The following is a 25880-nucleotide window of genomic DNA, read 5'->3' as shown; positions in this document are numbered from 1 at the left end:
ATGGGTATGGGGTGGGTCAAGGTAAGAAGTTTTAACAGGGAAAGAATGCCAGCTTAGCCTTACTCTTAGTCATCTATCAAAACAAAAGCTTACCTTTAAAGCTAGGCTCACTTTCCCATGGTCCCCCCAACAAAAGAATAATATACAAAAGGTGCCCATCCTCGGATCTCAAATATACTGAGATACTAAGCTCAAGTATCATAGCCACATTCTGGAAGCATTAAAAAGGCAATCCAAACAACTAATGCGGTGTTGCACTAAATCTCTCAAATGTGTGTTCACTCTTAACTTATCTTCATTATTTGAAGGAGGCTCAAAACTTTGAGAAACTTGCCAACACAAAGGCAACTACAATAGGATGAAATTCTTGAGCACAACACAGATGCAACTAGATTGCTTTGTCCCATGATACGCAAAGACAAGGACCATAGATAGACTTGTCCTTCAAAATCAGACTACATGACATGGGTAATGGTGCACTCCGGATGCGTGTAACTCCTTGACCAAAGGGTAATGGTGCTTTTTACTACTGTTGCTCCATTATAAGACTTTAATACGGTGCTTTTTCTAAAACAATTCCAATAGAAAATCAAATTAGGCGACGCCATTTCACTTGTCCAAGCTGCTACCCCTCAAGTGAGAGAAGAGAGGGCACAAGACTTTTGAAGAAGCTCAGAGAAAAGGGGGGGGGGGGGGGGGGGGGGGTTTAAGTTGACCAGCACCACAAAACCGGCAAGAATCAAAAGCTCATTACATTCTTCACAATAAGCAAATGTGCTGCTTCAAGAACATGCTGCAAGGATGCCTCAAACACACAGAACATTAGAGATGATGTAACCCTTCCCAACAGGGCCAGTAAGCGTTCCTTCGGAGTTTATCATACACGCAGCCTCACACTTTTATACACAGAACAACGGCTGCTTCTGTTATGCTTTCGAAACGAATGAATCTAAAAAGAATAAGAATTTTGGTAGAACTCTGACCAATCGATCATCTTAATCGACTTTGAGTTGCTGCCTGCAAAAATAAAGTAAGTTAACACAAACCTAGGAGTCTAGTCCACGAAGGCAGAGTAAAAAAGTGAGTTGATATTCATGCTCAAAAACTCAAGCTGATCAATGCCCACCTTTAGCAAATATTTTTTGTGTATTTTCAAAGCTTCTTTGCAGGCTTTCTTAGCATCTAGCTTTCCTGTTATGTCATTCAACAGCTGCAACGCATTCATACAACCACTATTAAGCATGAGCCTTCACAAAAGCAAAGATGGCAATCACATGACCTGACAAGTTGCTAATCTGCAACAAAAACAACCCTTGTTCGACAAATTATCACCTTCAAAACTTCATCAAGACCCACTGCCTCCTGAAGCCTTAGCCTTTGCGACTCAAAAATGCTAGCAGCACAGAAAACTACAAACGGTATGTCATGGGCGTCAGCTTGCCCATACTTGATATTCTGTCGCTCAAACTTGCCCCATCTGTAAAGGGCCTTTCCTCTTCTCACAATCCAGCCATTCCGGATAACTTGTTTTGACACATGAACATGTTGCTGCTGCTGGAAGCTTCCATCTTCATGGAGTCCTAGATTGGGGTCAAACTCTAAGGACCACATGATCTGAGAAATGGTAAACCCAATGAAACATGTCAGTAATGCCTTGATTTTCACTCTTAAAAAGAATGAAAATTGGCTCTATAGCGCAATGCAGGATAGAAACAATGATGTATCAGGCCTGACACGCTTTAGTTGATCACACTGTATGAGGCAAAACCTATCATAATTACGACTTGAACTTTGTGACAAATGCAAAATGAGACCACGAATGGCAAACCAGAAAACAGGGATAAGTGCACAATTATCTCCAACAGATTCTATCATTCCGCTTTGCATGCAAGTGCACAGCCAAAATAAACACACGATGATCCAATCACAAAGTAAACAATGGAGCGGACCCCCCAATGCAATTCCTCTATTGATGATCCTGCATTCATTGATCCTGAAGATTCATGTCACACCATTCAGGGAACAAACAAGAAAGGTTAAATCAACTGTCTAATGATGTGGTCTATTGGACATCGCACATAAACATTTAAAATTTAAACCCTTGGCTCCCAAACGCACTAGACCTGCTCATGATATTTCCAAAATCCTGGTCCTCCCTGATCCTACTCAAACTAGGACACCTACAGCGGATACTCTGTGATGATGTTCAGCTTTATAGCACTTAGAGGTGTAGCAAGATGGCCCGGACTGTTTTCTCAAAGACAAAACAAGGGTTTCCTTTCACGTTTTGGTATGATGTTCAGCTTTATAGCACTTAGGGGTGTAGCAAGATGGCCCGGACTGTTTTCTCAAAGAAAAACAAGGGTTTCCTTTCACGTTTTGGTGAATTGACTATAAGGATTATCATCCCCTCATCCAACAGGAAGCAAGCAAGCTTCTCAGCTTCTGACTTTTCATCTAATGTCTGCTTGGATTTATTGAAGGTGGACTTCTTGAATTTTCCTCCTGGTTGAAACTCTCCCTTCTTAGCAGAGCCAGTAGTTAGGGGAAACCAAAACTTCTTGAGTTTTCTTCCTTTTGATTGACACTCTCCTTTCTTAGCAAAGCCCATAGTTATGGGAAACGGAGACACATGCATGCATGCGCGCGCACACACAACATACAAGTTTCTGATATACATACTTAAAAAACAATAAATAGGATGTTGTATTTCACATCAGTACAGACCTCCCATAAAAATAATGAATCCGAAAATGAAAACTCCCGTCGAAACAAAACCATCAACATCCGAAAGGCAAATATGAAGCTGCCACCACCGAGGTCATCTGTGCACCAAAAGCCGATAAAGCATTGAGCCAAACGCCTTGAGAAGTGAGATTTAAAAAAAAATAAATCCTTTGCAGTAACAGCAAGAGTGCAAAAGGGAATGAGCATGTAATACAAAAGGGTACCAAGTCCCCCCTTCTTTTTCTTTTCTTTTTTATTTTTAACAGACAATGTTGCTACAATAATATATGTGAATCATTCGTTGCTCATTATAATTGCACTGAGCGAAAAAAAGAAAGAGCGGGGCATAAATTTAAAAGGGAAAGATATCTCCACTCAGAAACACAAAAATATAACTGTAAAAAGCATCTAAGAACAAAGACAAAAGATGTAGAACAAATGATCTCCAATATCCTCAGCAAGGGCAGGTACACTGGCCAAAAATCAGCCTCCTAAAGTCTCTAACCAACTCGATGAAAATCTGCAACAGTACCAAGCACAAACCGTCATCACTCAAATCACCTTAAATCTCAGCCCAGATCTCATCCAGCTTCACGCTGAAACTCGGCAAATGCAGGTACAAAAGTGTTCTTTGCAGCAAAACACAGCAAACACCGATCAGCCCCCTATGGTCTCAAAAACACTGGGACTGTAGATGTTTCAAGATGAAAACATTGCCGGATCTTGTCCTCCTGCTGGCTGAAAAACACAGCCCAGGTCACCCCTTCCTCGTGCTCCAGTTCCACTAGGCGTCGTCAAGCCTAGCTTTGATACCATGTCAAAGTGTAGTGGAAGGCATGGTGACAAGGGAACGAGAGAGAGAGAGAGAGAAAGAAAGAAAGAAAGATATATTAACGTCTCGAAAGAGCCAAAATGGCCCATGAGACAAGAAACTATACATCTGGTAATACATCTCTCCTCTACTGAAACAGAAAAAAGATCTACTCAACATCATAGTGATGTTTGAGTCTACAAAGCTAAAACTAAGCTAAAATTGAGAATATGTACAAATACATGACTGATCCAATCCAAATCTGACCATCAACTTCTATCTCCCTGTCCTCTATCCCAGGATATCCCAGATGGGTAGATCCAGTATAGAGAGGCCGCTGAAAGGTGGCACTCGTCTCCGATGTCGAGCGATGATGCCTCTGATTTGGTGTAAATGGCGGGGTCTGGGTCGAGGCCCGGGTGGTCGAGGACGGCGAGTACGACCCTGTGCAGTGGCCTGATCAAGACAGACTCCTCTAGGCCTCGATGCACGTGGTCCTGGGGGTGTGGTTGTATCCATAGACGGAGTCTACGTCCCAAGGTCCTCTCCCTCTCTACTGAAGAAGTCACGCATAGTGCGCTGTCGATCTATTGGTGGAGAACTGTCTTGTAATAGTTTGTGCCTGTGCCTCCTTAGCTCTAGTAAAAAGAGTCCGAGGCATCTCTGGTCCTCATAATCCATCACCCGACGTAATGGTCCAAAGCCCTCTCTGAAAAGGCAATGGTATCTCCCCCTGATCTCGTAATAGACTGTGCAGCGGCAAATGTAATGCTCCTCAGATTCCACCTCTTGGTGGCATAGCTGACATGTCCTATCTGTCCGGGCCATCTACATGTATCTGCCTGTCTCGATGTGTAGTTGATGGGAGGACGTACGAATCTGTCCAATGGCACTGCGCAACCCATGTGAGAGATGTACATCCATGTATGCTGGCCGAATCACAAAACCCTCCAACGAAACATGCAAGAAGTGGTCCCTGTAATGGGCCATCTTCGTGCCTAATGGCTCTGGAGGTCGCTGCCAGGTCCTTTCTGTCTCCAGCTACACAATATCTGATCTGATCACCCGGTTGCGCTCAGTGCGCGTAAGCTGGAGGTGCGGGCAGTCCAAGCTATACTGGAAGGGTGGAAGTGCATCCATCTATAGTCCATGTCTCCCAAACCATGTCTGCATCTGTGCATACCAACAATCATGAACCCCATCTTCTGCTAACTGTCTGGAGGAATCTAGTGCCAATCTCGAATATCTCTCTGGGGGGAGCTCCCATATGCGATGTAGGCCTGTCACACTCTGAAATATGGCCTCTGTCACTATGGAGGATGCTGCCATCTCAGCTCTGCCAATAGCATGTGGTATTGATGCCTTGCACCGGATCATCTGTGCAATCATCGTAACTAGTGGTCTCTCCATACGCCTCCACTCCTCTGTACTGAGGCTAGGCCCCCACACCATGGATCCATACAACAATGCCGGGGTGACCAACGAATTGAACAACCAAAGCTTCGTGCGCGGCTCCTGAAACTGTACATGAGCACACTGCCTCTCAAGCCTCCCCAAAGCTGCGAAGCCCCTGTCCAACCTAGCATCTGCTGCTTGCTTCAATGAGAAGCGCGGGCCTGTAAAAGTCACTCCTAAGTATACATAAGACCGTACCTGCTCCACCATCTCCCCTCTAAATGTGAACTGATGCTCTACTCGAGTGACCCATGCCTGTGTGGTGTTGAACACCATAACCTTGGTTTTCCCAAGGTTCACTGTCAAGTCCCTATCTGCACAAAATCTCTGGAGAGCATCCAACTATCTCTGTAGCCCCTCTGGAGAGTCCCAAATCAATACCACATCGTCTTCATACAAAAGAAGTGGTATCATCACCCCTGCCAGGCTGGATCCTGCATCACCATATGTATCCACATACTCTGAGAGCTCATCGATGTAAATCCCAAAGAGAGTGGGAGACAATGGGCATCCCTGTTTCACCCCAATGGTACTTTCAATAGCATCTGAAAGTCCACCTGGGGCCCTCACCCTCCCAATCACCGACTCATACAATACATAAATCCCCCATCAGATAGCCTCTAGAACTCCTATATCCTGTAGCCTCTGCATCGAACGAAATCTCGAGACAGAATCAAACGCCTTGTGGAAGTCCACAAAGCAACAATATAGTCTCCTCCTGTCTCCCTCTGCCCGCCGCTCCTCTATCAATGCCCAAAGAGTCAATATGTGATCCATAGTGGAGAACCCTCGCCAAAAACCAGCCTGTCCTCTAGCTCTGTGGCCATGTCTCTCTGCCCAGACACTGAGCTCTCTCTCTACGATAGACCCATAAATCTTGGCCAGATAATGCCCAATCATAATGGTCCTATAGTTGCCCAGTACCATCGGATCCCCACTTTTGAAAAGTGGGACTATGGTATTGGTCGTCCAACTGGCTGGAAAGCCCTCACAAACCGCCCTGTTAAACATGTGTGCCAAAAGGGGGGCCAGTTCCCTACATGCATAGATGAAGTGCTCACCCACTAGCCCATCCTGATCTTGGGCTCTCCGTGCGAGTGCGTGCATTGAAATCCCCTGCCAGAAGTATGTCCCCCATGTTGGCAAATCTCACAATATCCTCATATAACGGCAAAAACGGTGATTCCCCATGAGAAGCATAACGCGAATGAGCTGGTGGAAAATAGCATGCTCCAATGTACAAGTCCCTATTGCATCTCCTGCGTACTCGAATCCACATATAGCGTGCCTCAGGGTCTCTATGTACGATATGTACTCTGTCATGCAAGGCATCTCTATATAATACAGCCACCCCTCCTGAGCCTCGAGTACCTCCAGGCGTCCGGGGCTATGGACGGAACACGGATTCCCATCTATAGCCACGATGTCTGGTAGTCGTCTCCCTGCACACTGATGAGTCTCTGTATAAATAGCTAGGTCCACCTCCCTGAATGTATCCTCAAAGTATCCTGTATCTAACCTGAGCGACCCGTTACAATTCCACACTGTGCATCTCAATGTCTCATGGGCAGCTAACCATCAACGAGCCTTCCGCTCGGCAATGATCACCCGTCCATCCCTATAAACAACAAACTTTCCTTGTTTCGGGCTTCCAATACCTTTGGCATACATTCCTTACGGTGTGCAACTTGGGCGGGGGTAAGATCCTCATCCGGGTAGATTTTCTCACCCTTCAATGCTGATCGTTTGGCCAGGAATGTATTCTTTTTCCCCATGTCCTCAAATTTCAGCATAAGGATACGACCCCTTTTGTCTGCCACATCCCCAACCCGCAATGCATCCAGCACTAATGACGACTCAACTCCCAATTTGCTACATAAAGCCGCGGCATCCTCCTTGGCGGTCTTTGCCTCCTCCCATCCCACCACTCGAACGCGGAGGGCCCTAACTTTGTGCTTGGCTTCCTCTTCAAGTGTAGCATTCATCACTTCCGTTTGATTGAGGGCATGCCTTTGTTTTTCTTGACAACCTCAATCCAAGGAGCGCATTCTTTAACCTCTTTGTCCACCGCATCTTTCGCCATTTCAGCCCATGTGTGTACCTTTTTTTCAACATTCTCTTGCACTTTTAACACACTTGCTTCCACCGCTGCAATTGCCTCCTTGCTTTTTTTAATCTCATTTTCCATTGCCGTGGACACCTCCTGTTTGCATGCCTCTTTCATGGCCTTGCCTTCAGCTTTCAACCGCTCTTGTAACAATTTAAACATGTCCTTGGCCATGAAAGCGTGTATCTTTCCCTCAAGAGGGACCAATTCAGCCTTGAGTTGAGCTGTCATCTGCTTCTGTGATTTGCCTTCATATGTTTGCATCTCCTCCTTCCATTTTGCATACAGAGAGAGAGAGAGAGAGAGAGAGAGAGAGAGAGAGAGAGAGAGAGAGAGAGAGAGAGAGAGAGAGAGAGAGAGAGAGAGAGAGATGAAATGAAAATGAAATGAAATGTTATATTAACGTCTTCAAAAGGCCAAAGTGACCTATGAGACCAGAAAGTTACAGTGTGGTGGATCTGATACAAAGTCAGAGTCATAGTAACAAGATGACAACAATGACAAAAATGAAATGACAAATGTGACAATAAAATACTATGGAATCCTAAACTACTAGGTGTGAACAACAGGTAGCTAGGATAGCTAGATCACAAGAGATCCAGCATCAGTCGCTGGCGGATCTCATCAATCTCCTCCATGGTCAGTAGTCTGACCGGGCGTCGTGCATGTCGAGCCAAAGTGATCCGAATCCTCTGATGCAGCCTCCGTCGATGCTGTGTAGTCCTCCCTCCCCAGTCGTGGGCGTCTGGATCTTCCAAGATCAGTCGCTCGGTTGATCAGTGTGCCTCTGGTGTGAGACGACGAGCTCTGCTGTGGTAGTAACTCCTCCGGGTGTCCAGTGGCAGCTCTAAAGAAATCTGTGATTTGTCTCTGGGACTGGCTAGCCTCTCCTCTCATCAGGCTCTCTCTGTGTTTGCGTAGCTCGAGCAAAAACAAACCCAAGCATCTCTGATCCTCGTACTACATGACTCTGGAGAATGGTCCAAAGCCCTCTCTGAACAAGCAATGGAAGCAGCCTTGTATCTCGTAGTGGACGGGGCAGTGGCATGTGTAGTGCAACTCTGTCTCAGGCTCGATGTCACACAGGGGGCATGTCCTGGCCTCTGCTGGTACTCCGCTGTATCTCCCAGTCTCGATCCGCAGCTGGTGTGAAGATGTACGTATCTGGCCGATAGCACATCGTATCCCATGAGACAAGTGGGTGTCCATGTATCTCGGCCTCGTCACAAAGCCATCAACCGTAAGCTGGAGGAGATGCTCTCTGTAGAAAGCCATCTTCGTGCCCAGCTCCTGTGCTGGTTGTATCCATGTCCTCCTGGTGTCTAGCTGAGTCAAGTCCTGGCGGATGAGCCTGGTGATCTCGGACTGTGTAAGAGTCAGAGAGGGTGCATCCAGTGAGTATTGGAAGGGGAGGCAATCTGTCTATGCTGAACCCATGCGCCTGAAACCATGAAGTCATCTCCCCATACCAGCATGCTGTATCTCCCTGCATGGCTAACTGTCGAGAGGACTCAAGTGCAAGGCGGGCATATCTGTCTCTGGGAAGTTCCCACATGCGATGTATGAAGGAGACCGATCGGGTGAGCGCCTCAACCACTAGTGGGGAGGCAGCTAGCTCTGCTCGAACAATAGCATGTGGTACTGAGGCCTTGGCTCTAATGAGCCGCGAGATCATAGAGACCAGAGGCTTCTCCATGTCCCCCCATCCATCACTGCGGCCTGTCCTCTCGTGATGATCTAATGAAGGTCCCCAAATCTCAGCTCCATAAAGTAATGCAGAAGCCACCAGAGTGTCAAAGAGCCAGAGCTTCGTCCTAGGTTCCTGAAACTGAACCTGTGAACACATCCTTTCCAATCTACCCAATGCTGCATGGGCTTTGGTCAGTCTAGTCTCTGCTGCCCTCCTCAATGAAAATGCTGGCCCACTAAAAACCACTCCAAGGTAAGTGTACGCATCTGTATACTCCACAGTCTCCTGGCCGTATGTGAATGCTGGTGCTGACCTCCTGATCCACTGTGGGGTGGTATTAAATACCATGACCTTGGTTTTACCAAGGTTGACGGACAAACCACTTTCCTGAGCAAACCTATTCAAAGCATCCAAGTGACGTTGCATCCCCTCCGGAGAGTCGGAGATCAACACAATATCATCAGCATATAACAATAATGGAATCCATGTCCCTGCCAGCTGTGCACCTCTATCACCATCTCTCTCAATGTAGTCAGAAACCTCATCCACATACATACCAAACAGAGTAGGAGAGAGCGGGCAGCCCTGCTTCACCCCAATAGTGGAGTGAATCCGTGTGGATAGACCCTGTGAGGTGCGTACCTGCCCCACTACTGACCTGTATAATTCCATGACCCCCCAAATGAGCTCTGTGGGTACTCCCATCTAGTGTAATCTGCGCATCAATCTAGCTCTAGGCACTGTGTCAAATGCTTTGCGGGAATCCACAAAGCTATAATAGATCCTTCTCCCACGCGATCTACCCTCCTCAATGATGGCTTTGAGTGTCAAGATATGGTCAAGAGTAGAAAAACCCCTCCTGAACCCTGCCTGCCCAGCTGCACGTAACCCCTCCCTCTCTGCCCATCTACTCAGCTACTGCTGCTCAAGAATAGATGCGTACAACCGTGCCAATGTGTGTCCAATCATGATAGTGCAATAATTCCCACGCTCCATAGGGTCTCCCCCGACTTGAAGATAGGTACAATAGTAGATAGGCTCCAAGTATCAGGCAAGCCCTCACACATGGCACGGTTAAATATCACTGCTAGAAGCTCTGCTAGTAGATCTCTGGCATGTGTGAAATGCTCGGCCACTAAACCATCATGATCGTAAGCTCTCCCAGTTCTCATCCTATCAATGGCCTTCCTCACCATCTCTGCGGTGAAAAAAGCACGTGTGTGTGGGCATGGATCGGGGGGGTCGGGAAGGGGGGGCTGCTTAGGAACTGTGTACAGAGATGATGCGTACTGGCCCCAGTCCTTTGTAGAAGTGATGGCGGGGGGGAAGAGTGCTGTTGAAGAGCTGCCATGCCTCACGTGAGTCCTGACTCAAGAACAGCTGATATAGATCCTGCTCTAGCCGAGCCAAAAATGCCCTCTTCTTCCGCCGCACTAGGCGTCGGAAGTCAATTTGTGACTGTCTGTGAGTGATGTCCCCCAAAAGCACCTCCCTCTAAAGTCTAGCTCTAGTGTCCCGGCATTCCTCATCATACCAACTATTCTGGGGCATGCTCCCCGAACGGCGTCTCTGCTCAGGCTGGGTATGTGGGTATGCCTCTGCTGCTGCATCATGTAGTGTCTGTGTCAATATAGTAGTAAGCGCCTCCAGAGGTCGCCCTGGCTCCTCTGTGCATAGGCGTCTGTAGATCCCATCCATGTATACAAAGTCTGTCTCTCGCGTGAAGGTGTAGCGAGTAGGGGCTGCTGTCCGTAGCCTGTGTGCTACACTAAACTGAAAGGAGATGGTCATTGACACAAGAGCATGATCCACTGCCACGCCAACAGGTCTGGGTCCAATCGTGAGATCATGGATACTAGAGATGAGGCTCGGCTGTGCCATGACATAGTCCATTGTGCTGGCTCCATGTCTGTGTGGAAAGCATGTAAACCCCCCCGCAGTGGGAAATCTCTGTAGGCCATTCAAGATGGCCAATCCATGTGCAGTCCCCATGTCTATCAAGTGTCGTCCATACTCAGTGTGTTCTCCATCTTGTGATAGTCTGGATAGGCCTGTCTCTGCAACATCCAGCTCTCTCAGCATCTCCTCTGAAGTATCATAAAATACTGTTTGATGATGGGCAGTCCTAGCATTGAAATCCCCTAGAATGATGATGTCACCATCTCTAGAGAACTCCCATATGTCATCATCCAAAATAGAGAAAGGGGACTGTCCTCTAGGTGGTGCATACACTGACGTTCTCGGGGGAAAGTAGCAAATAGCAATGTAAAGATATATACCTGTCTCTCCTCTCAATCTCACCCACATGTACCTAGCTGGCTCATCCCTGCGGGCTATATGTATCAATGGCTGCAACTCCGCCTGAGCCCCGCCCTCTGTTCTCTGATCGCGTTTCCTGTCTACAGGCTGTCTCCCATCTATATCCACTAATGTGAGGCATAGATTGCCCCTGGGCTTGATGTGTCTCAGAGTAGGAGACGATGTCTCTTCCCATAAAACTATCCTCAAAAGCACCCACATCAAGACGCATAGATCCATTACAATTCTAGGTGGCAACTTTGAGTGTGGTCCCATAGGTCTCGCACCGTCATGTGGAGCGCCGCTCTACAATCACCACCCGGCCATCTCTGTAGAAGGCCGTCTTTCCCTTCTCCCTTGCCGCTTGAATCTCTGGCATTACCTCTCTCATATGCGCAAGCTGTGTGAGAGTGAGGTCATCTCCAAGGAATATGCGCGTTTTCTTTAGTGTAGGACGCTTTTTCAAGAAGTCCTTCTTTGCCTCCATGGATGGGAAATGGATGATTAGAGCTCTCCCTTTTGAAGTCTCCCCATTTCCTTGTGTCTTCTTCCCCACCCTCCATGCCTTTGTATGAGTAGCCTCACTACCCATCATGCGGAGAAGTTCTTCAACTTCCCCTTCCACATCATCTCGGTCTTTTAGACCGATTACTCTTATATGCAAAGCTCTAGTTTTCCTTCGTTGTTCTTCTTCTAGAGTCATGTTGATGATTGTAGGAGTGGGGACAGATGTGGTTTCTTTCCTTTTGCCTTTCTTAGCGACTTCTATCCACTTCTCGGCCTCATCCGCCTTCTTTTGCGTCTTCTTGATCACATCCATCCACGAAGACGTCTTTACCATCTTTTGTTTCTCCTCCTCTTTGATCATCCGTACCTGCTCTTTGATGACCTTGACTTCCTCTACTACCGAAGGCTGAAATTCCCCCTCCTCTAGTCCACTGCTCGCTCTATCGGCAAGTTCTCGCTTGAGAGCTGAGACCTCTTCTTTAAGTGCTTTGGAGTCCGGCTTAAGTGCTTGTAGCTCTGCGTGCAGGTCCTCTTTCTCTTTCTTCCACTGCGCGCCTTCATTGAGAAACATTTGAAGAAGGTTGGCCTTCTCTTTCCACCATCCCTCCATATCTGCTTTCCAGTCTTTCATCTCCCTCTCCATTTGTGTAATCCGCTTGTTTGTAAGCACAAAAGTTGCCTTCGGATGGGGCTTACATACTGGCGAAGCAGTCATTACGTCCATCAAAAATCAAAAATACAATCTGCACTTCTGTTATGGGCTTGCATTGCCTCGCTGCACGTTGCCATGGATCAAAGCTACAATACATATAAGACCATGTTGTCCACAAAATCGGCTTCAGTTTGGTCTGCGGTGAAACGCCATTAGCTTCTCGATGATCTCTGTGGGCTAATAGCATTGCTTAGGCGACTGACCATTCCATTCATATCCGTCGTGCGACTGTTCAAGCAAAGCAGATTTTCGACGCTCCAGTGTTTGAGGGAAACAGTTTGACACTTTCCCTCTCCAGTGAGAGAGAGAGAGAGAGAGAGAGAGAGAGAGAGAGAGAGAGAGAGAGAGAGAGAGAGAGAGAGAGAGAGAGAGAGAGAGAGAGAGAGAGAAATGAAATGATATATTAACGTCTTCAAAAGGCCAAAATGACCTATGAGACCATCAGATACAAAGTGGTGAATCTAATACAATGTCTGAAGTACAAGTACAAAAAGTACTGAAAGTAAAAATGAAAACTGAAAATGAAGTGTGAAATGTGAAATCTGAAAATGTAGAATAGGCCCTCAATGACAATCTGGGTGTCGTGTTAGAATGCATCTGATCCTCTGCTGGAGTCTCCGTCGATGTAGTGTGCTCCTGTGTCTCGGTCGTGGTCGTCTCGATCTCCCGAGCTTAGTCGCCCTGTCAATGAGGGTGCCTCTCGTATGAATGCGGGTACAACCCTGTGCTGGTGGTTGGTCTCTTGGCTCCCTCGATCCAAAGAAGTCTGTGATCTGTCTCTGCGACTGTCGTACTCCATGTCTCCTCAACAGACTATCTCTATGTCGGTGTAGCTCAAGTAGATATAGGCCAAGGCATCTCTGATCCTAATACCTCATGACTCTATCTAGGGGTCCAAAACCATCCCTGAATAAGCAATGGAAGCGCCCTCGTATCTCATAATACACAATGTAGTGGCATATGTAGTGTAGCTCTGTCTCTGGCTCTCTATCGCATAGTTGACATATCCTAGACTCCGGCGGTATCCGTCTTATATTAACGTCTTCTTAAGGCCAGAATGACTTATGAGACCAAAAAGTTACATCACGGTGAATCTGATACAAGGTCTGGATAAAGATAATGAAACTAACTAAACAAAAACGCGACTAGTCACCCCCTCTTCCCTATATAGGTGAGCACAGAAAGTGCCCGACCCACTCCATAAAAACCCCACGACCCTGAAAACTGGGAAATATGGAAATAATAGGGAATAAAACAGGGCGCTAGACCACCAATGGCCGGCCGAACCAAATCTGGAAAAGGTCCCCCATATGCCTAGCATCTAAAAAAGCCTCACAAGGTCAGGCACGACCACAAAGAAGCCCTCAGTCACAAGATCTAGATGGGGAAACCAAAGAGATGACCTCCAAAACTCTTAAAAATGTATACATGTGTAGGAGAGGGGGATGGAGCTCTAACGCTTAATGGATGCAAAACTGCATACGCAAGGGAATACAACCTTTGATATGCAAAAGACTAGCTAGCTCCATCCAGTACCAAAAGAGGAAAAAAGGGGGGGGGGGGTTTAGTATGGCATACGTAGGTGGGTCGGTAGTGGGGATTCCCAACAGCATAGCAACATAATCTAACAAAGCCCTATGTAGCTTCCTTTCTCTGGTCTGCTCATCTCGTAGTCATATCTCTCGGATGGCTCTATGATGTACTCTCTAGGCCTCGTATCTTGGTGTTCTGGGACATCAATGGGTTTCAAGAATCTCGGCCTAATGTAGTGTGACCCCTTTGTGAATGTTGGGGAGTGGTACTAGAGCAGCTCTCCGAAAGAATTCAATGAGTTCTGACTGTCGCACTCCACTGAAGTGTGTAGGTGGCCGGAGGATAGTCTCCATACTCTCTGAATCTCTAGTAAGAAGTGGCCAAGGTGTGTCTGGTCTCTCAACTTCCAATAGCACTCTAAGCATGGGCTGTCCTGATAAAAGGCTTGTATATCAGCCCCGTATGCTCCAATCTGCATACATAGTGCATCTCGCACTCCACCCCTGCCCAACCTCCCTAGAATAGTCATGAATACAGCATCTTTGATAGAAGGGGAGGTCTCTCGGATGCATAACTACCACAGATCTTCGAGGATCCGGTCCCAGGTAAATCTAGGTCATACTGAAAAAGGTGGGATACACTCTATCTAGACTGTCTGGGTTGAACCACTATGCCATCTGTGTGTACCATGGTCTAGTCTCACCTGCCTCTGCCAACTGCCAGATGCCTCAAGAGCTCTGTATGAGGGTGTCTTGTAATAGCTCCCTCAATCTTTGGATGAAACATACTGTTTGAAAAAAAGCCTCCCGGAGTGGCCAGCTCCGCACTAACGATGTCGTGGGACAGAGGGTGTGCTGCAGATGATGCGAAAAATCATCATGATCCATGGTCTCTCGGATCTCTCAATCTGTGTCCACCGGGAAGCTGTAAGTCCAGGTGCCCAAATCACTACTGCATACATCATGGCAGGGGTAGCTAAGGTGTCAAAAACCATCCCATTGTTCGGGGATTTTGGAGGTGCGCCTAGAGGCAATGGCACTCTAGCATGGCTAGTGCATCTTATCCTCTAGTGAGCTTGTCTGTAGCCCCACTCGCCATGGAGACAAGCCCATGTGATGGCTCTCAAAGTAATCCTAGGGTATACAGATGAGTCCACCACCTCAATTGGCCCTCCCACTAGTGTGAATAGGGCTCTACTCCTGACCTATCTCGATGTATGAAATATCAAAACCTTGATCTTCCCAAGATTTGTTGCGAGTCTTCTTTGTATGCAGAACTCATCCAAAGCATTGTAGTCCCTCTTGTGACTCGAATTCTTTGTGTGCAGAACTCTTCCAAAGCATTGTAGTCCCTCTTGTGACTCGAATACCAAGATACTATCATCAAAATATAGCATAATATAAATTGGAGTGCTTGCAAGATCCACACCCGAACCTCCTCAGACCTGCACAGAGAATGTACTCCGATATCTCATCCATTGGAGGTCAGACAATGTCACAAAGTTGGTGACATGGCGTGCCAAACCCTAGAGGACGATGTTGAGAGGACAAGGGATTAGAGTTAAAAACTCTAACCAAGAAGGACTACAAAAGTTATGACCGAAGGGCCTATAAAGGGGTTAGGATTTCATAAACCTAACCCACCAACTTAAAGAACTTGAAGGACAATAGACGAGGGGCCTAAAACCCTAGAATAAAGAAGCTTGAAATCTGGCTAAATTCCGCAATGTGCGCTAACATGCTGATGTGTAGGCTATACATGTCCCTACATACATGTGCAAAGCATAGATTATGATTTCCACGATTTGTGATGGCTGATTCTGGCAGCTTCTCGCACAAGCTTTTGAGAGCAGATGCTTTGGATCATGAGCTTTTAGAGAAAGTTCCTTTGGGGCTCAGCTTTTGGGCATCCCTTGTACGTTTATAAGTGCCCAGAGGGCCACTCTTCTGAGAGCATCTGGACGCAGAGTCTCCGAGAGTTTTTTTTTTAACTTTAGCGAGCCGGGGGGGCCGGCCGCCGGGCAGAGGTGCCCGACCTACTCTCACAAGGTGAAGCTTTTGTCAATGATTTCAATCTCAATTAGAGACCTTAGACACCGCCTTAGGGATGGATAGCCCGTTCAATCTTTTAGAGCTTGCACCATTGTTAGTTTATCCAAGGGACCCCTGGCGAACCCCGTTAGGGGCGTCACAGTGCCCAAGAGTCCCGTAGGGCTCCAGATACTGCAAGACTTGGTTTCCCTCACTCGCCAAAACCTTGAATCACCCCGGCGGGTTTTCGAAAGAAATTGCCATACCCAACTTGGGCGTCGGCTCGTAGGTGGAGTCCCAATCCGGTGACAATTAGAGTCTCCAACACTCCTCTTGCCCATTGATTCTCGAGAATTGTAGCAATAAAAAGATTTGAATACCAAAAGGGGCGCCAATCTTTGGGGCCAGTGCATTTAGGGGCGGAACTCCGCCGTTTCATTTCAACTCTCCTTTTTTTCTCTCTCTAATCAAGTTCAATTATTTGTAGATTTTGTTCAAGTGTTGCTATTGATTTCTCACTTCGAAATGTCCAAGCCTATAATAGTGGTATAAGAGCTTAGAACAATCTTTCTTCCACGGAGGATCCCATCATTTCTGCAACACACATGGGTTCTCACAAAGGATCCAACAGAAACGAAACCCCTCTGATGGTTAGTCTACGGGGAGATGACAAAATTTGAGTCCCAGCGTGGAAACAGAAGAAACCAACGGAAATTTTGGCAAATTTTCGCCAAGGAATCTCTACAGAGCCTAGTACAAATGTCAACTGCAGGTTGACATGTGCATGGAGATTGATCAAGTACCTCAAGGACCCGAAATATGTGAATCACCTAAAGGATTACCCGCTTGACGAGATTCACACGAGATGGCGAGAGGCTGTCAATTCTCCTCTCAAGACGGTAATAAAGCATAAAGCAAAGGCGAGTGCAGGAAAGCAAAAATTGTACTTGCAGAAAGAGTTTGACACAACTCTTGAAAAGAAGAAAAATCCGTTGATGAAAAGCTTAAAGCGCTCTCGGATGAAGAGGAAATCAATGGATTTCCCAATTAAGGAAGACCATTCGGATGACTATTGCCACACGTTTTGGGATACCTATTTGCCAGTGTCCTCGTTTCGGAGGATCACTTTGAACGACTAGATTGAGTGGTTCTGTTGTGGATTGCCAAAATAGATTCGACAGTATTGTTTGTAAAAGAAGTCTAGCTCCATTTAGAGACTTAGGGACAAGCAAGTATTCAATGGGGCAAGAGTCTTCCAAGGAAAAGAACGAACCAAGGGAACATGATGATACTTCGTCAGAGAATTTCGAAGATGTAAGGGAACCAGCTGATAGTTCATCAGAGTTCCCAAGAAACAAGGGAATCAACTGATAGTTCATTAGAGAATTCCAACAATTCAGCTTGAGATGTTCATTAGAGTGTTCCGAAGAAACAAGGGAATCAGCAGATAGTTCATTAGAGAATTCCGACGATTCAGCTTGAGGTGCCAATGGACAGGGAGGCCAGCAAGGCTACCAAGAGATAACAGGGCACAAAAAAGGAATAGAAAGGTAAGCTAGGTTCACAATAATTTAGTCAAGGGCACTTTTTGACCCTCGATGCATAGTAATGGGGGGAAGAGAACCTCGTAGATTCTCTTCAGATTTGAGCCGTACCTCGAAGCTTTTGGAACAATAGCACTGTCTATTCCGAAAGTTACTGTCACAAAGTGATGCCGTGGCATGACTTACAGGATAGCAGACTCCGGACAGAGAGGGATCGGTACCCTACTGAAAGATGCAGAAGAAGTTGTATCAACTTGCAGAATCAATCTGAGAGGCCAAAAATGAAAGGACACCAATATTTATAAGTTGTATACCAACTTATGGGGTCCTATCTGATGGGGCCCAATGGACAAAAAGGGTAAAAGGACTGCGTGAAGGCTGATGATATGGCAGTTGTACAGACGCCCGTGAATTGCGTTGTGGCATGGCAGCTGTACGAACACTCGTGTTTTACACTGCTGATCTGGCAGGCCGTACACATTTTCGCCTACTGCATTGGCAGCCACTAGCGGTAGCTTTTGCGCCAAGATGCTTTTGAACCTGAAGCTTTTGGGATTGTGCTTTTGGGCATCCCTTGTAAAGTTTATAAGAGCCCCTGGAGCCTCGCTCTGCAGAGCATCTAGACGCAGAGACTGAGAGCTGAAGATCCTCGAGAGTTGTATCTTGATGTGATCAATAATAAAGGAATACCAAAGGGACTAGAGTCTTTGGGGTCAGTGCTCTTGGGTGCGGAACTCCGTCGTGCCATGTCGACTCTCTTTCTCTCTCTATTAAAGTTTAGTGATTTTGAAGTTTTTGTTCGTGTGTTGCTATTGACTTTTGGTTTGGAGTGTCCAAGCCTGTGACAATGGTATCAAAGCTCAAAAAGATTCTCCTTCTAAAGACGATCCGATCCCTTCAATAACACACATTAGTTCTCTCTCTCTCTCTCTCTCTCTCTCTCTCTCTCTCTCTCTGTTCAATGGTTTTGAAGTTTCTGTTCTGTGTTGCTATTGATTTCTGATCTGGAGTGTTCAAGCCTGTGACAGTGGTATTAGAGCTCAAAAGATTCTTCTTCTACAGAGAATCCGATCCCTTCAGCAGCACACATTGATTCTCAAGGAGAATCTGACAGAGCAGTCCCGACCCCGGACTTACTAGCCACTCCCACCCTTTGTACATCACGCATCGGGGCGCTCCCGTCTTCATTGCTCTATCTTAAGGAGCATCAGCCATATAGAACCCAAGAGTACACATGGGTTCTTGTGGAGAATCTGACAGAGATAACCTCTCAGTGGAAAGGCAAAGTACAAGTGCTGGATATGTGTTGTCTAGTGCGTCGGTACTTAGAGTCAGTGTCTACTGAACTGGTTTCTGACTTATGTTGGTTTTGCAGGCGTAATTGAGGGCAATTACATTTCTTTCAAGAGGGGGGTATGTCACAAAGTGATGATGTGGTGTGACCTAAAGGACAGACTCCGGACAAGGAGGGGTTAGAACACCAATTTTTATAAGTTGTACCTACTTATGGGGTTCTATTCGATGGGACCCAAGGGACAAAAGGCTAAAAGAACTGCGTGAAGGCTAATGACATGGCAATTATACGGACGCCCACATTTTACTTTTGGGGCTCTGCTTTTGGGCATCCCGTAATGTTTATAAGAGCCCATGCGGCCTCGCTCTGCAGAGCATTTGGACACAGAGTCTGAGAGCAGAGGACCCTCGGGAGTTGTACCTTGATGTGATCAATGATAAAGAAATACCGAAAGGGGCGCCATTGGGGCTAGTGCTTTTGGGCGCAAAACTCTACCGTGCCGTGCCATGTCAACTCTCTCTCTCTCTCTCTCTCTCTCTCTCTCTCTCTCTCTCTCTCTCTCTCCCCATTAAAGTTTAGTGGTTTTGAAGTTTTTGTTTCGTGTGTTGCTATTGATTTCTAGTTTGGAGTATCCAAGCCTGTGACAGTTACCGATGAATCAGCATGTTGAATATGGTGCGATGCAGATTGCACAAGAGGGGAGCCACTCCACTCCTTTGTCGCACATTGCCTAGATTGAATGAAGTCACTAATTTCTCCTTGAGATTTTAGGGATGCTGATAAGCTGACGGTATTTTGCGGAATGACTTTATGAAAATATGTACATTGAATTGGAAATTTCCTAGAATTGAACATTTTCTTTCATGTATTTATTGTTTAAGTATGTGTTGGAAAGATGAAATGTCTACAGCATTTTATCTAATGAATGATTTGAACTTAGTGCATCTAGACATCTATTAGAGATCGGCGAGGAGGGTATGTCATGTTGGTGATGTGGCATACCCTGCCCCAAAGGACAAGGGGTTAGAGATAAAAACTCTAACCCAGAAGAACTATAGCAATTGTGGAAGTTTGTTTGTCTCTACTCTCCATTACCTCCTAGAATCGTCTTGGATGCATCCATAGGGTTCCGTTGCAGTTCCATACTACCATGTGCGTCTCTATGTGAGGGGTCTTACATGCCGCGAGTCCCTATTTGACAGTCTTGCCATCAATGATGACTAGACCATCGTTGGATATAGCGTCTCTTGCCCTCTTTGCGAGCCTGTAGGGCTCATACAATCCATGCTTTATTCGTGCAAGGTTGTCATCAAGGAAGATGGCATCCCGATCTAGAGAGAGAGAGAGAGAGAGAGAGAGAGAGAGAGAGAGAGAGAGAGAGAGAGAGAGAGAGAGAAATGAAATGAAATGTTATATTAACGTCTCCAAAAGGCCAAAGTGACCAATGAGACCAAAAAGTTACAATGTGGTGGATCTGATACAAAGTCAGAGTAACAAGATGACAAAATGACAAAATAAAATACTGTGGAATCCTAAACTGCTAGGTTTGAACTAAGCAACTAAACAGCTAGCTAGGATAGCTAGATCATAGGAGATCCAGCATTGGTCGCTGGTGGATCTCATCAATCTCCTCCATGGTCAGTAGTCTGACCAGGCGTCGTGCATGTCGAGACAAAGTGATCCGAATCCTCTGATGCAGCCTGCGTCAATGCATCCTCCGCAGTCGTGGGCGTCTGGATCTCCCCAACTAAGTCGCTCGGTCGATCAATATGCCTCTAGTGTAAAGCGACAAGCTCTGCTGTGGTAGTAACTCCTCCGAATGTCCAATGGCAGCTCTAAAGAAGTCTGTGATCTGTCTCTGAGACTGGCTAGCCTCTCCTATCATCATGCTCTCTTTGTGTCTGCGCAGCTCGAGCAAAAACAAACCCAGGTATCTCTGATCCTCGTACCGCATGACTCTAGAGAATGGTCCAAATCCCTCTCTGAACAAGCAATAGAAGTGGCCTCGTATCTCGTAGTAGACGGGGCAGTGGCATGTGTAGTGCAACTCTGTCTCAGGCTCGATGTCACACAGGGAGCATGTCTTGGCCTCTGCTGGTACTCCGCTGTATCTCCCAGTCTCGATCCGAAGCTGGTGTGTAGATGTGCGTATCTGGCCAATAGCACATCGTATCCCATGAGACAAGTGGGTGTCCATGTATCTCGGCCTCGTCACAAAACCATCCTCCGTAAGCTGGAGGAGATGCTCTCTGTAGAAAGCCATCTTCGCGCCCAGCTCCTGTGCTGGCTGTATCCATGTCCTCTTGGTGTCTAGCTGAGTCAAGTCCAGGCGAATGAGCCTGGTGATATCGGACTGTGTAAGAGTCAGAGAGGGTGCATCAAGTGAGTACTAGAAGGGAGGCAATCTGTCTATGCTAAACCCATGCGCTTGAAACAATGATGTCATCTCCCCATACCAGCATGTTGTATCTCCCTGCATGGCTAACTGTCGAGAGGACTCAAGTGCAAGGCGTGCATATCTGTCTCTGGGAAGATCACACATGCGGTGTATGAAGGAGACAGATCTGGTGAGCGCCTCAACCACCAGTGGGGGGGCAGCTAGCTCTGCTCGTACAATAGCACGTGGTAGTGAAGCCTTGGCTCTAATGAGCCGCGAGATCATAGAGACCAGAGGCTTCTCCATGTCCCCCCATCCATCATTGCGGCCTGTCCTCCCGTGATGATCCAGTGAAGGTCCCCAAATCTCAGCTCCATAAACCATTGCAGAAGCCACCAAAGTGTCAAAGAGCCAGAGCTTCGTCCGAGGCTCCTGAAACTGAACCTGTGAACACATCCTTTCCAATCTACCCAATGCTGCATGGGCTCTAGTCAATCTAGTCTCTGCTGCCCTCTTCAATGAAAATGCTGCCCCCCTATAAAAAATAAAAAAAAAAACCACTCCAAGGTAAGTGTAAGCATCTGTATACTCCACCTTCTCCTGGCCGTATGTGAAGGCGGGTGCTGACCTCCTGATCCACTGTGGGGTGGTATTAAATACCATGACCATGGTTTTACCAAGGTTGACGGACAAACCACTTTCTTGGGCAAACCTATACAAAGCATCCAAGTGACGTTGCATCCCCTCCGGAGAGTCGGAGATCAACACAATATCATCAGCATATAGCAATAGCGGAATGCATGTCCCTGCCAGCTGTGCACCTCTATCCCTATCTCTCTCAATGTAGTCTGAAACCTCATCTACATACATAACAAATAAAGTAGGAGAGAGCGGGCAGCCCTGCTTCACGCCAATAGTGGAGTAAACCGGTGTGGATAGACCCTTTGGGGTGTGTACATGCCCCACTACTGACTTGTATAATGCCATGACCCCCCAAATGAGCTCTGTGGGTACTCCCATCTAGTGTAATCTGCGCATCAATCTAGCTCTGGGCACTGTGTCAAATGCTTTGCGGAAATCCACAAAGCTACAATAGATCCGTCTCCCACGCGATCTGTCCTCCTCAATGATGGCTCTGAGTGTTAAGAGATGGTCAATAGTAGAAAAACCCCTCCTGAAACCTGCCTGCCCGGCTACGCATATCCCCTCCCTCTCTGCCCATCTACTCAGCTGCTGCTCAAGAATAGATGCGTACAACCGTGCCAATGTGTGTCCAATCATGATAGTGCGATAGTTCCCAGGCTCCATAGGGTCTCTCGACTTGAAGATAGGTACAATAGTAGATAGGCTCCAAGTATCAGGCAAGCCCTCACACATGGCACGGTTAAACATAACTGCTAGAAGCTCTGCTAGTAAATCTCTGGCATGCATGAAATGCTCAGCCACTAAGCCATCATGATCATATGCTCTCCCAGTCCTCATCTTGTCAATGGCCTTCCTCACCATCTCAGTGGTGAAAAAAGCACATGCGTGTGGATGTGGGGGGGAAGGAGGGGCTGCTCAGGAACTGAGTACAGAGATGATGCATACTGGCCCCACGCCTCTGTAGAAGTGATGCCAGGGGGGGGGGAGAGTGCTCATGAAAGAGCCTCCATGCCTCACGTGAGTCTTGACTCAAGAATAGCTAGTATAGATCTTGCTCTAGTCGAGCCCAAAAAGCCCTCTTCTTCCGCCGCACTAGGCGTCGGAAGTCAATCTGTGACTGCAGACTCCCATATGTGCGTTTTGCTCTGAGCCTGCTGAACCTGCACGAACCCTAACTGTGCGCGCTGTTGAGCCTGCTGAACCTTCGTGAAACCCTAACTACGCGCGCTGCTGAACCTACTCGAAACCCTAACTGCGTGCGCTGCTGGGCCTGACTTGCTGAGGTACGGATGACCACAGAGGAGGAGAAACAATAGGTGGTAAAGACGTCTTCGTGGATGGATGTGATCACGAAGACGCAGAAGAAGGCGGATGAAGCCGAGAAATTGATAGAAGTCACTAAGAAAGGGAAAGGGAAAGGGAAAGAAACCACATCCGTCCCACTCCTACAATCATCAACATGACTCTAGAAGAAGAGCAGCGAAGGAAAACTTGAGCCTTGCATATAAGAGTAACCGGTCTAAAAGGCCGAGATGAGGTGGAAGGGGAAGTCGAAGAACTTCTCCGCATGATGGGTAGTGAGGCTACTCATACAAAGGCATGGAGGGTATGGAAGAAGACACAAGGCAATGGGGAGACTTCAAAAGGGAGAGCTCTAATCATCCGTTTCCCATCCATGGAGGCAAAGAAGGACTTCTTGAAGAAGCGCCCTACACTAAAGAAAACAGGCATATTCCTTGGAGATGACCTCACTCTCCCACAGCTTGCGCATATGAGAGAGGTAATGCCAGAGATTCAAGCGGCAAGAGAGAAGGGAAAGACGGCCTTCTACAGAGATGGCCGGGTGGTGATTGTAGAGCGGCGCTCCACATGACGGTGCGAGACGTATGGGACCACACTCAAAGTTGCCACCTAGAATTGTAATGGATCTATGCGTCTTGATGTGGGTGCTTTTGAGGATAGTTTTATGGGAAGAGACATCGTCTCCTACTCTGAGACACATCAAGCCCCGGGGCAATCTATGCCTCACATTAGTGGATATAGATGGGAGACAACCTGTAGACAGGAGACGCGATCAGAGAACAGAGGGCGGGGCTCAGGCGGAGTGGCAGTGTTATTCAGGGAGGAGTTGCAGCCATTGATACATATAGCCCGCAGGGATGAGCCAGCTAGGTACATGTGGGTGAGATTCAGAGCAGAGACAGGCAGATATCTTTACATGGCTATTTGCTACTTCCCCCCGAGTACGTTAGTTTATGCACCACCCAGAGGACAGTCCCCCTTCTCTATTCTGGATGATGACATATGGGAGTTCTCTAGAGATGGTGACATCATCATTCTAGGGGATTTCAATGCTAGGACTGCCCATCATCAAACAGTATTTTATGATACTTCAGAGGAGATGTTGAGAGAGTTGGATGTTGCAGAGACGGGCCTATCCAGACTATCACAAGATGGAGAACACACTGAGTATGGATGACACTTGATAGACATGGGGACTGCACGTAGATTGGCCATCTTGAATGGCCTACAGAGATTTCCCACTGCGGGGGGGTTTACATGCTTTCCACACAGACATGGAGCCAGCACAATGGATTATGTCATGGCTCAGTCGAGCCTCATCTCTAGTATCCAGGACCTCACGGTTGGACCCAGACCTGTTGGTGTGGCAGTGGACCATGCTCTTGTGTCGCTGACCATTTCTTTTCAGTTTAGTGTAGCACACAGGCTACGGGCAGCAACCCCTACTCGCTACACCATCACGCCGGAGACGGACTCTGTATACATAGATGGGATCTACAGACGCCTGTGCAAAGATGAGCCAGGGCGACCTATGGAGGAGCTTACTACTATACTGACACAGACACTAAATGATGCAATAGCAGAGGCATACCCACATACCCAGCCTGAGCAGAGATGTTAAAGAGGAAGCATACTTAGTAATATATGAGGCTAAACTTGACACAAACCAAGTAATTGGAGGAGTACTCTAGAAAGATTGGTGGTCCCTCAACATCCATTTCCACCTAAGTATTTGCTTTTGTTCCGAGTAAAATGGTACCACTCGTCCCTCTAAACCAATGTAACAAGAGACATTTCGTGTGTTCCACCGTTTCGTTGTTTCAACGCGTTTTGTCTAGTTCGTTTCTAAAATGCTCAGACGAGCACAATACGAAACACACATGTTTCTAGAGGTTATAGGAAACATAATATGTAGAAGTCTGGTAGGTGAATACAATGTACATCCCATATACATGGTCACAAAAGTGATAAAAGATGTTGCACACCACACACCAAAATGCTAATTTTAACATGAGAAACACGCTTCTTCCCCTATTTTGAGCATGTTTCAAAACATTTGAAGCATTCCGTGTTTCATTTTGTTTGGGTTGTCGAAAAGAGTTTTAATGTCGCATTGCTCCAAACCTCCTGGGCATTCATTATTAGTGAAAGCCCTAAACTTTAATGCCATTGGACCATGGTGTCTGAAAAACCAACTGGCTGCCACCTTCAAAAGCAAAAGAATTGAGAGAGAAATCACACACATCAAAGAGTGTCGATACTATACGGAGTGAACACTGTTAGCTAAGTGAGTAGAATGTAATACCTTGAGCACACTTCCTAGGGTTGCACGACAAACCACAAAACCACAGATAGGCTTGGCTCCTTAAGAAACCCTAACCCAAAAACGTGTAGCAACCTTGAACCACCTTGCCTGTAGATCTCATAGTCCGTCCATGAGCGGGTTTGCCTTTCATCAATGTACGTGAATATATAGTCAACTGACCATTGCATAGAATCCTCCAAAGCTTAATAATTACAACTTGTAATTTGTGTGGTGTCTTATAGGATCTACAACATGACGATGTGTGTAAGATTACCAACCTAATAAGACTTCATTGACGATGTAAAATTAATACATAGATCAAAGTTAAGACATAGCTTTATGCATCTTCCCAAGGTTTTGTTCGAAACATGTTGAAGAAACATACAGATTGAAAATGATGAACAAACCCCAAAAGAAACTTCTCCAGCATAAAAAAGACACTACTTCCAATTTAGTCAAAAGCCTTCAACCCTTTGCCCGGAAAGAAAATGACGTATGAAGACAATTCAAATGTGTGTTAGATCATTCACATGTGTGATAGAG

General features: G+C 46.7%; 1 protein-coding gene across 1 annotated transcript in view; it reads right to left on the bottom strand.

Moving 5' to 3' along the window:
• Positions 1–726: 726 nt before the first annotated feature.
• The window catches only part of LOC147424647 (rab GTPase-activating protein 22-like), a 91586-nt gene continuing 66432 nt past the window's right edge, over positions 727–25880 (bottom strand). The window contains exons 8-11 of the mRNA XM_086500796.1: positions 2728–2825; positions 1333–1614; positions 1127–1210; positions 727–1017 (exon numbers count right to left, since the gene is read on the bottom strand). Coding sequence (XP_086356922.1) covers positions 991–1017; positions 1127–1210; positions 1333–1614; positions 2728–2825 — 491 coding nt within the window. The 3' untranslated portion in view covers positions 727–990. The remainder of the gene's footprint in view (positions 1018–1126; positions 1211–1332; positions 1615–2727; positions 2826–25880) is intronic.

This window comes from Adiantum capillus-veneris, chromosome 25 (assembly GCF_014529385.1).
Source record: "Adiantum capillus-veneris isolate H3 chromosome 25, ASM1452938v2, whole genome shotgun sequence".
Lineage (NCBI taxonomy): Eukaryota > Viridiplantae > Streptophyta > Polypodiopsida > Polypodiales > Pteridaceae > Adiantum > Adiantum capillus-veneris.
Note: the sequence above shows the minus strand (reverse complement) of the source record. Positions and strands in the feature narration are given on the sequence as shown.